Source organism: Antechinus flavipes, chromosome 2, assembly GCF_016432865.1.
Source record: "Antechinus flavipes isolate AdamAnt ecotype Samford, QLD, Australia chromosome 2, AdamAnt_v2, whole genome shotgun sequence".
Classification (NCBI taxonomy): domain Eukaryota; kingdom Metazoa; phylum Chordata; class Mammalia; order Dasyuromorphia; family Dasyuridae; genus Antechinus; species Antechinus flavipes.
In genome coordinates, this window is record NC_067399.1 from 464,508,247 (window position 1) to 464,520,999 (window position 12,753).

Below are 12,753 nucleotides of genomic sequence, written 5' to 3' on the forward strand. Positions count from 1 at the left end.
AATTAGCATATTTATGTTTAATTAGACAAGGCATTGGAGACTATGTGAAAAATCAAAGGGTTGGATATTTCAATCCAATTTCATGATGACTCTTGTCCAATTTTCTCTTTTTATAGATAAAGAAACTGAAGCCCAAAGATGAAGTGTCTTGCCAAATAACCCAAAAAGTTATGTAAATTTCTTATCTGCCTTTTAAAATCCATTTCTCTGAGTCACAATGGATATTTTTATGGCACTAAATTAAGATGTTAGTCATTGATGTGTTCCTTGAGCAGTACTATATCTTATGTGCAATTTTTACCAGCCCTAATCACATTTACAGTGCCTGGCACTGTTATGTTCTTGATATTTTTTCTTCATTGATGACTGAAGGTAGAAAATTAGAGATTTATGATGAGTCAAAAGAAAGGGACTGACTGAGATTTACTTATGAACTCATCTTCTCTCCTTCCTACAAGACCCTCTGAACATTCTCAGCATGAGTTGTGCCCCTAATGCTTCTCATACTCCCATATTCTTGCTGGTGGGACTATGGAGAGGTGGGCCCCCCAACCATCTTCTTTTCCCACTGTTCTTAGTTGCCTATGTGGCTGCTGTTGTGGGTAACTTGATGTTAGTACTGCTCATCTCTCGGGATTCACAACTAGGTACACCTATGTACTACCTGCTTCGTGGCCTCTCTGTAGTGGATGCAGGACAGGCCACAGTTACTTTGCCTCAGCTATTGGTCCATCTTGTCTCTCCTCAACCAGCTATTACTGCAGTCCGTTGCCTGGTGCAGTTCTTCTTCTTTTATCTGTTTGCTGTTACAGACACACTGGTGGTAGCTGTCATGGCACTGGACCGTTATGTAGCCATTTGTGATCCACTGCATTATTCAACTTTGATGAATCGTCATGTTTGTGACTGCCTGATGGCTTCATGCTTGATCCTGTCCCTGTTCCACTCTCTTTTGCATTCAGGACTCTTACTGCCTCTTCAGTGGGCTGGGGACAGTGAGGGTGCTGTCTACATCCCTCACTTTTTCTGTGACCATTGGCCTCTGGTTCGAGCATCTTGCTCTAACATCCAACTCAATGTGTTAGCAATCTTCTTAGAAGGTAGCTTATTTGTGGCAGGTCCCTGTGCTCTTATCTTGTTCTCTTATGCCCGTATTGCAGCTGCCATCTTCCACTTACACACAGCAGCTGGCCGCTGGAGGGCTGTGTCCACTTGCAGCTCTCACCTCACGATGGTTAGCTTCCTCTATGGCACTGTCATTTGGGTCTATTTTCAGCCACCTTCCCATAATTCCCCAGAGCAGGACATGGCTGCTGCTGTAATGTATACAGCTATTACTCCTCTGGCCAATCCATTTGTCTACAGCTTCAGAAATAAAAATGTTAAGAATGCTCTCCGTAGACTTCTGAGTTCCAGTAGAGTGAACTCCCAGTTGCATTTGCCCTGAGACATGGGAGCATCCTTACAATAGATGTATTCCAAGGAGCCCATGCATCTGTGTGCATACCAGCCATGCCATGTTGGTCTTAGCTCCAGCAAAATATTCATTCTAATTCAGTATAATCAATAAGTAAATGCACTTTCTGAAGCTGAACACATGTACCACATATGTATGTGAGCTTGATTTTCAAAGAAACAAATATAAATATAAATGAATATTGTTGTAATTAATAAAATTCAAAATAATTGCAAAAATCATTCCTGAATTCATAGCAATTTTTGGTCATCATGCATTTTTATAATAAATTAATGAGTTAAATGAACAATAAAGGGCTTATATGCCAGGCCCTCTTCTAGATTCTGGGGAAGGAAATGCAAAGAATGAAATGATCACCATTCTGAAAAAAATGACATTAAAATGGGAAAAACAACAAGTACATAAATAATCACACACAGAATGAAATTAAAGAGAATAAAATACAAAATAGGGAAGATGGTACTAGTGTTTGGGATCACAAACATTCACAATAAAATTACTATAAATATGATGGGGTTTTTTTTACATTAAAAAGAATCTTCATACTTAAAGATCGGGAATCATTGATCTAGAACTCAGTATTTTTCATTGGTTATGATAAATCTATGAAATATTAACGTATCCATTAGAACTAGGATTTATTAGAATCTTATCCTATTCATAGAATTCATTAATCTGCTAGACTATAAATCTCTCTGGTCAGGGTTTCAGAAAATCTCAGTGTCAAAAGAGACTCAGAATCCATAAATTATAATCTTTACCTGGACTAGCATCTATTCAACAAAATAACCAGTAATTAAGAACCAAGCTTTTCCTGAAGATTAAGGGGACTTGGAAGAGAAGTCATATCCCATATTGGGATGCTTTACTTGTGGGTGGGCAAAATCAATATAGTAAAAGTGACAATTTTACCTCAATTAATTTACTTGTTCAGTACAGTACCAATCAAACTACCCAAAATTATTTTATAGAACTAGAAAAATAATAAAATTATCTAGAAAAACAAAAGGTCAAGAATATCAAGGAAATTAATAAAAATGTGAAGGAAATTTGCCTAGATATACCAGATCTCAAACTGTATTTTAAAGCAGTATTCATCAAAGCAACCTGGTACTAGTTAAGAAATAGAGTGGTTTATCAACCACTCAATTAGATTAAGTACAGAATACATTGTAGTAAATGACCATAGTAATTTAATGTTTGGTAAACTCAAAGATCCAAGCTTTTTTGTATACATGTCTATACAGTTATTTTGCTGTAGAAAAAGAATCGGACTTTGAAATAGTGTACAATTAACCTGTGAAGAAGTGAAAAACACAAGTAGACAACTCATTAGTTGACAAAATCTGCTGGGAAAACTGGAAAACAGTATGTCAAAAATTATGTATAGATGAATATCTCGCATTGTATACTAAAATAAGGTCAAAATGAGTACATTATTTAAACACAAAGGATCATATCATAGCAAATTACAGAATCATGGAATAGTTCAGGGCTTCATAAACTTTTTCCACTCACCAACCCATTTTGCCCAAGAAATTTTTATGTGACTCTAAGTATATAAGTATTTAAAATAGATATACAAACATTTACTACTAATAAATCATAATTTCACCTTCAGTTATGAAACCCCTGTGGAGTTATGAACTATAGTTTAAGAAGCTGGGAAATAGTTTATGTTTCAGATCTATGAATAAGAGAATAAGCAAGAGGAAAATAAATAGTATGTGATGGTAAATGGGTAATTTTAGATATATTAAATTTAAAAGGTTTTGCACAAACAAAACCAACACAGCTAGGATTAGAAAAAAAAACAAAAAGATGAGGAAAAATCTTGAAAGCAAATGTTTCTGATGAAAGTCTCATTTCTCAAGTATATAAAGAGCTGAGTCAAATTTATATGTATAAAAGTCACTCTGTGGTATTATGTTACACAACTGGAGAGGATATGGGAAAATTGGGATATTAATGCACTGTTGGTAGAGTTGTAGATTTATCTAGTCCTTCTGGAGAGCAATTTGGAGCTAAATCAAAAGAGCTATAAAACTACGCTTACACTTTGATTCAGCTATACCAGTATTAGATATGTATCTCAAAGTGATAAAATAAAAAGAGAGAAAAGAACATGTTTTTATAAATATAGTTCCAGCGGTTACTTTTGTACTGACAAAGAATTAGAAATTGAGGGGATAAAGGTATCATAAAAAGGGAAAAGAACCTACATGTGCAAAAATATTTGTAGCAGCCCTTCTTGTAATGGCAAGCAACTGAAAACTGGGTGGATACCCATCAGTTGGGGAATGGCTGAACAAGTTATGTATGTGCATGTTATGAAATATTATTGTTTTATAAGAAATGATCATCAGGATGATTTCAGAGAGGCCTGAAGAGACTTACATGAACTGATGATACATGAAGTGAATAGAACCAAGAGATCATTATATATGGTAACAAGAAGATTATATGATGATCAATTCTGACGGACGTGGCTGTATAGAAAAATTGTACGTTTAACATATATTGGATTACTTGCTATATGGGGAGAGGGTGGGGAGAAAGAAGGAAGAAAAATTTGGAACACAAAGTTTTGCAAGGGTGAATGCTGAAAACTATCTTTGCATATATATATATATATAAAACTAATAGCTTTTTATTTACAAGATATATACATGGGTAATTTTTCAGCAATGACAACTGCAAAACCTTTTGTTCCAATTTTTCTTCTCCTTCCCTCCTTCCCCTCCCCCAGATGGCAGGTTGACCAATACATGTTAAATATGTTAAAGTATAAGTTAAATACAATATATGTATACATGTCCATACAGTTATTTTGCTATAGAAAAAGAATTGGACTTTGAAATAGTATATAATTAACCCGCGAAGAAGTGAAAAACACAGGTGGACAAAAATAGAGGGATTGGGAATTCTATTCTTTGCATATATTTTAAAAATAAAAAAGCTATTATTTAAAAAAAACAAAATTGAGGGGATACAGAACAATTGGAGAATGACTGAACAAGTTATTCCTTGTGATTATGATGGAATACTATTGTGCCAGTGATAAGCAGAATTTCAGAAAAAAATGTGAAAAGATTTACATGAACTGATGCAGAGTGAATTGAGCATAATTAGAACAATGTATACAGTAATAGCAATATTATATGTTGATTGATTGTAAATAACTTAACTATTCTCAGCAATAAACTGATCCAAGACAATTCCAAAGGATTCATAACCAAAAATGTTGTCCATTTCCAAAAAAGAATTGATGTTTTCTGAAGACAGCTTAATCATTGTTGTTCACCTTTTTTAGGGTTTTCATGGTCTGTTTTTGAGAGGGATATGTGTCTTATTTCACAACATGATTAATATAGAAATAAGTTTTTCATCATTGCACATGTGTAACCTTTATCAAATTTCTTACCTTTCTCAGGGAGGAATCTAGGAAGGAAAGTAGAGAGAAAATTCTTCTGGCCATATTACAATATTTTACTTTTGTTTTTTTTTCTTTTTATGTCCTTTTTCTATTTTTTCTTATTTAGTATTTAGTTTTAAATAAGTGACTAAATATAAATAAATTTTAAAAATGAATATTTAAAACTGTTTTATGTGAATTTGGAAAAATAAAATGTTTTTAAAATAAAGTGCAAATAATAAAAAAATAAAGTGCAGCTTAATCACTAACTTTTAGATGAAGACTTTAATGATCCCCTAACAGCTAGGCTCCTTATTTTCAAGCTACTTTGTATTTAATTATTTTGTGCATTTCTTTCTCTGTGTGTATTTAATGAATAGGTTTGTATTTATGCTGTATACACATATACATTACATACATATATTTGTTGTTTTATCCATTAAAATGTAAATTCATTTGAGTAGAGAGGACAGCTAGCTAATACACTGGATAGAATGCTATTCTTGTAGTAAGGAAGACATGAGTTCAAATCTAGAGTCACATATATATTGGCTGAGACTTTCAGAAGGCACTTCTGTGTGCCTTGGTTCCTCATCTATCAAATGGGGATAATAATGGCACTTGCCTCCTAGGATTGTGAAGATAAACTGAGATGTGTAAAATGCTTTGCAAACCTTAAAACATTATATAAATGCTAACTCTTACTATAGCTCTGTCATGGGGATTATTACATTCTTTGTACTTGTATTTCTAGAGTCTAAGACAATGACAAGCACATAGTAGATACTTGATAATTACTTGTTGATTGATACTCCCCAGATTACCAATGTTATAATGTGTTGTTAGGAACTGAAAATATTGCAGAAATCAGATGGAGCAAAGGAGAGCAGGATCACTACTTTCCTAGTGCTAGAGGTAATATGGATATTCATTAGACCTTTTACACTTACAAATTTCTCATTGTATCCAGTACTCATTTTGCATATAATAAATACTCACTAAATATTTGATTAATTGAATACATCTTTTAGAAAATGTTATATATATGTGAATATTTTATCCATTTACTGGCACTAGGTCTTTCCATTTCCACTTTAAAGTATTTTCTGACAGGACTCAATGCAGAATTGTTAAAAGAGTACCAGATTTGGAGTCAGAGAACATGGATGCACATGTTAGCTTTGCTTCTTATTTGCTGTGTGACTCTTGGAAAGTCATTCTCTATCTTTTGGCCTCATTTAGCTTTTCTATATTATTCGGTGATTAGACATAAAATTCTTTCTAGTTCTACAGTCCAGTAACTTATGAACTCATAACTATAGATATATACACACATGTACACTCCAGAAAACGTACATGCAATAAGATATGTGTATCCCATCTGACATCTTTATCCACCTATAAGGAATTAAGTAATTCTTTAAAATGGATATTTATATATCTTAACTGGTAGCATGATCTTCAGGAACTTGTAATCAAATCTACATTTTAAGATCCTTCAGCATATTTGGCATATTGCCTTATACTCAGTAGGCACCCTTTAATTAATGAACAAATGCTCATCTGAAGTAAAAAGTAAATGTTGGAGCTAGGACTTGGACCCAAGTCTTCTGAATTTAAGTATATTACCTGTACATCTCCAGATCAATCATTTCTACTTGTACTCTTACCTCCATCTCTTCCCACCAGACAACTGGAGACTTTCTGGGATTGAATAGGTTAACTTTGGCCACATCTTTCTGAGTTCTCAGACTCTATAATATTTCCAATATCTTTTCAGCCATGCCAGCCTTTTTCCTTTCAAGTCTTGTTCCTCCACCAGAATATAAGTTTCTTGAGGATAGGGACTATTTATTGTATTTTTGTCTATATTCCCCAGTGTTTAGCATGTTGCTCAACAATACTAAGTATGCAATAAATGCTTTATCTTATCTAACTTCAATACTGTTTCCATTAAAACCATTAAACCATTAAACTACAACTAGTCACTCTAAAAAAAAAGGTTTGTGGTTATTCAATTTCATCCAAAAAATCTTTTAAAATTATTTCTTATATAGAAGTTTTTGCACTAGACACTCAGAAATACAAAAGATCATACAAGTTAAAGAGTTATTAAAGGGAGACAACAAAAAGGAAAAATGCTAGTATTACCCTTTGAGAATGAGGTAGGCCCCGCTATGGATCTAAAAAGGACTTAAACAATCGGAGAAGAAAAATTTTTCCTTAGTTTTCATAGAAGTTTCTTTGTCTCTTTGTTCAGTGAACCAATATACCCTTCGGTGTCTGAAGAAAATGGAGCAAACAAGCAATATGCATTTATTAAGTTCTTAGTATGTGCTAAATACTATGCTAGGTGCTAGTCTCTGGCATTAAGAGTTTTGCATTGTTACCAGGAAGATGCCCAACGAGATAAATAAACACATAAACAAAAAATGATCATGGAAAAGAAATTTTTTGAAAATTTTCATAATGTTATGTATTATAATCATTTGTATTCAGATTCCTTCACTTAACATTTATTTCCATGACCTAATTCTTTGTTCATACATACCTTCATTGAACAAAGACTCACTATTGTGAGAAAAGCATTGTCTTAGTGACCAAAGGAAAAAAAATTTCAATGTTTTCTGTTGTCATGAAGTTTATAGATGAGTACATTCACTGATAATTTTAATGCCCAGATTTCCAAGGCAAATGCATTAAAGTTAACTTTATTTTTTTATGAATCATGATGTGATTTAATAATTTCTTTAATCTTTGCAACTCCCTGGGAGGACAGGAGTGTAGGTTATTATCATTTTTGTTGTGTATATGAGAAAATGGAAGTTCTGAATGAGAATAGGGACTTAAGGTACCACAGCTAGTTTGTATCTTAGACTCAAATCCAATTTTTATGCTGCATCTCCACCAAGTTGCCTCTTAGAGAGTAGTATGATGATTAGCTAAACTTTATATTAATCTATTAACATTTCAATGTATAGCTAGGAATAATGAAGCACTTTGTAACTTTATTGAAATCTAGAAATGTGAACTGTTTTCAGTTCCTCCTCCCACACACTCTAAGTTCCAAAATGATCTACATTCTATCCCTTGAAAACACCATGTGTTATCTCTTCTTCGTGTCTTTTTTTTCCTTCTTGATATTTCAAAGACTGGAATGCCCTTCCTCTTCTTCTCCCATTGAGTTCAAGAAAGGAGAAAGTTGAGCACAGATAAGGTTTAGAAACTTGTTACCCAAGACTATAGTATGGACTTGAATCCCTTTGGAGATCAAATGTCATCTACATAGCCCTTATCAATGAGTCATTTAGCCCCAGAGATATCAGCAACTAAGTAGAGCAGTGAATACTTATGTGTGCAGGACCAGGAAATTTCCTAAACAATGCTGCACCTCTAGATCCAAGTTTCTGGAAAGAAGAGGACTTCAATTCAATTTGTTGAATCAACACTCCTGGAGAGAAGGGAAGCAACCACATGACTCAGAGGTAGAGGAGCAGCAAGTGGAGTACCAAGTTCCATCTTGTCCTATATAATATTACTGTTTGTGGCATGATTCCTGAGTATTCAAACACTTGGCAGACAGTACAGAGTATGTGGTTACAAAGTGATGAGAGTTGCAGATTGGCTAGTTGAAAATAAAGTTCTTCTCTATTGCAAAAAGATTCCCAGTCCTTATTCTATAGAAATAAATATTTGTCCTTATAATCCAGACCTCCAGGATAAGATATCCTCAGAGCAGAGGGGAGAAAAAAAATTTTTTTTTTCTGAATATACAGGTATTGTGCTGGCCATATAGGGAATGTCAACTCATGTGTTACTGGTGAAATAAAAAAGTGGAAACATGGCCAAATTCAATGGATAAATTTTGTTTCATTACTCCAGTTAGCTTTTTATTTTATGGCTAGCCACTATACAGAGAGATTTAACAAAATAGATAGCTGCTGAGACACATTTTAAAGCTTACTTCCTAACACAGTCCTTTTTTCAATTCAAATCCTGTTGGGTTCCATTGACCTGATTTAAAATTTCACTTTATCTCATCTTTAAAAATTCCTGTTCCTCTGCTATCCTAATAGAATAAGGTTTCTCTCTCCCTCTCCCTCAAACTATCAGAATCATTTGGTAAGTGCAAAGTCAGTGAATTGAAATAATAAACTTTTATAATTTTGTGTTTTCCTTTGGGAAATAATTTCTAATAATTTGTTTATTTATATCTCTACACAGCAATCTATCTATCTATCGCTATCTATTATATATCTATAGCTATGATGGAATAAATGGATTTTTGGAAAGAAAAGTAATAGAATCTTAACTTGATCTCAGGTCTTCTGACCCAAAATTCCAAGCACCTTCTTTTCTTAATCTGAGATAAGGTTAGAGTTAAACAGTTTTATTATGTCATACTATGTCAGAGCTGGAAAGGAACTTCAAGATTTATCTAGTTCAACTTTCTCATTTTGCAAATAAGAAAACCAGTTACAAGATACATAATGTCATAACATTGAGGCAAAATTTTGAGCAAAGTTGGAATAAAATAAGGAAAAGAGGAAGGCAACAATACTTAATTTAGTTTTTTCTCCCAAAATCTATAGAAACTGGATTCATATCTTATTCATACTTCACAGCATCATTTTATAAGTCCACTTTCAAATGAATATCACAGTGATCTATTGAAAAGAAAATTGGGCTTTTGAGGCAGAAGACCTGTTTTCAGATTCCAGTTCTGCTCCTTATTATTTATGTGGAGAAATCACTTCACATTGCAATTCAGGTTCTGCCTTGCAAAATGAGAGCCCTCAGTAGATAATTTCTGAGTTTCATCCAAACTCAGGATTTTACTATGGTGAAGAATAATAGTAGGTCAAAGACAACACAAGTATAGTTGGGGAAGTTTCTCAGGAACATAATTGGTTAATCTACCAAATAGAACTCTTTATCACTCTGGCTGGGTTTTAGCTTTCCATATTTAAATCCTTAGCACATATCTCCTTTTCTCAAACTAAAAGCTGATGCTTGGTAATGATAAGCTAGAGAAATCATGTAAGTTACAATAATATAAATAATAAATAAATAATCTTTTTTAAAAAATATTTTATATCTCAGAAACTATGACATATCTACGCATCTGTATGGTAAAATGCAAAATAGGAAAAGTCTAGGGATTTTATTGGAGCAAGAATACTCATTATAAATCAACAATTTGCTGTTACAGCTCCAAATCCATACTTCAGTCTTAAGCAGTGAGAGAGATCCAATGTCTTTTGACTGGTTACTTGACATATCTTGCCTGTTATATCCTGTACTCCACACTTTTGGCTCACGGAAAAGACAAGCTGGAATATGTCCAGAGGAGGAGTATCAATGTTATAGAGATTAAAAAGTATATATGAGGATTATTGAAGGAAATAGGAGTATGTACACATCAAAAGGAAAACATGTTCATGTATATATATGTTTGTAAAGAGGGGGTCATGAATATAATTTTCAGATATCTGATTGCCATAGGAAGATAGGCAGATTTGATTCTAGTCTCAGAGACAGACTTACGAACAATGGATCTAAACTGGAAAAAGGTAGTTTGGGACTAGATATATTTTTAAAAAACCTCTGTGACAGTAAGAGCCATTCAAAAGTAGAATAAGCTGTCTTCAGTGATGGGTAACTCATTATGAATTGAGAAAACCTATTTCACTTTCGGATAGGACTAATCATTGAGGAATTTTTTCATATGTGGAACTAGAGTCTGCCTTGTAATTTTTACCAATAGATTCTAAATATGTTCTCTGGGATGACTCACAAGAAATCTAATCCTTCTATGTAACAGCCTTCAAATGTTTGAGAATAGCTATCCTGTCTCCTAAGCCTTATCTTATCTTGGCTATGTATTCCTAGTTTATTCAATTATTCTTTATTTGATACCATTCTTATTAATATCTTTTGTTGTATGTTGTGGAAGAAATTCTTTTTTTGAATATAGATTGGAATAGGGCACCTCTTTAGTGCTTTCTGATTCTGAGATTCTCTATTTCTGATTATAGATATATTTTAATTTCTAAAAAATCAAATCCTCAGTAGACTTAAGTCATTTCTTACCATACAGGGAATTCTGAGTTCTGAGAGTCAGGGTTAGTTCCCAAAAGAGGAGTATTCCCTTGTTATGAAGGTTTCATATGGCCCTTTTTATGTCCTTGTTCCTCAAGCTATAGGTAAAAGAGTTCAGCATCAGGGTCACCACCATGTACATGACTGCAAAATCTCTCTCCTTCCCAGTGGAGCTAATGGATAAGGGACACAAATAAGCCCCAATTGCTGAGCAATAGAACAGGGTGACCACGGAGAGGTGGGAAGTATAGTTGGAAAATGTTTTGTGTTTCCCCTGTGGAGAATGGATTTTCAGAATGGCTCAGAGTATGTAAATATAAGACACCAAGATACATAGAAAAGGGCCAACAAGTAAAGCACTAGACACTAGGACCAGCATATGTTCATTTATATAGGTGTCTGGACTAGTTTTAAGAGTGGAATCAGATCACAATAGAAGTGGGATGTGGTATTAGAATCACAAAAGGCCAGCCAATACAGTAGGAGGATGTGTGGCAGGACATGAATGGCATGCGTAGGATACTGCCACCAACAAAACACAGTTCTGGGGGCTCATGAGGGTATAATAAAAAGGGCCACTGATGGCCTTGTAATGGTCATAGACCATGACAGCCAAGAGGAAGTCATCCAGATCAGCAATTAGGCCAGAGAAGTAGAGCTGTGTCAGGTACCCACTATAAGAGAGTTTAAAAAATTTCCTGATTTAGTATCAGCCAGCATCTTGGGAACTGTAGTGGAAGGAAAATTTATATCAATGAAGAAAAGGTTAGACACAAAGAAATATGTAATAGGCAGGAACTTTGGAGGAATATGACTGTATGATTGATTTAAACAAGGTATTAACTCAGTGGAATTGATAAGACAATGGTTATCTAGTTTAGTATGTGAGTTCTCTAGTTCAATATGATTGATTTAATCTTACAACAAATAATGATTCCCTAGTGATATGATTGGTTTATACCCAGTATACTGTAATGATGTAATTGTAATAGAGCATATAAACTGGGGACAAACTGAGCCAGATTCACACTTCAAGACAGAGACTGTCATGGTGGCTCTCCTGCTTCCTCCACTGAAACTAAGACCCATTCCAGAGGATGACCTCCAGAAAGCCATCCGAGCCCCAGGTGAAGGAGACAGACTGTGAAGGAGATAATACAGAATTTGGATTTTATCCCTGGCTATTCTCATAGTGATTACTCTGCTGAAACAAAGGCTGGTTCCAAGACCTCCAGAAAGCTAACCAGAATCATACATTTTGGCACCCAAACATGGACTAAGGACCGACCTCTGTGACCCGGAAATAGGGCAAATAAAAAAATAGACAAGCAGGAACTTTGTTCCTTAACAAAGTTAAGTTAAATTATTATTATTAGTTAAATTTCTAATATTTCAGCTGAAATGGGACAAATGCTTAGAAAACAACCTTCCCTCTCCCAAGGGAAGTATGTAGAGTGCATAGTTAAACTAATAAAAAATCAAAGTTTGATTGTAACTTGGAAGATCATTGGACTTTTAGAAACATTAGAGTACACATCCCCTTACTTCTCTAAGGAAGAAGAATTAGAGCCAGACAAGTTGAAATCAGTTGGAGAGCAACTAATTGAATATTACAATGATAATGGTCCTGATTCAATTTCTAAAGAAACATTATATATATATGTATATATATATAACTTAATACAATTGACTTTAAAGAATTACATAAGTATTAGAATAAGGAAAAAGAAGAAGAAAAAGAAGAAAGAGCAGGAGGAAG

The 12,753-nt window shown here is 34.0% G+C and overlaps 1 protein-coding gene across 1 annotated transcript; it reads left to right on the plus strand.

The window, feature by feature from the left end:
• The first annotated feature begins 478 nt into the window (after positions 1 to 478).
• Positions 479 to 1,447, plus strand: LOC127547030 (olfactory receptor 1B1-like). Its single transcript, XM_051973885.1, has one exon. The coding sequence runs from the start codon at positions 479 to 481 to the stop codon at positions 1,445 to 1,447; it is 969 nt and encodes a 322-aa protein (XP_051829845.1).
• Positions 1,448 to 12,753: the final 11,306 nt, after the last annotated feature.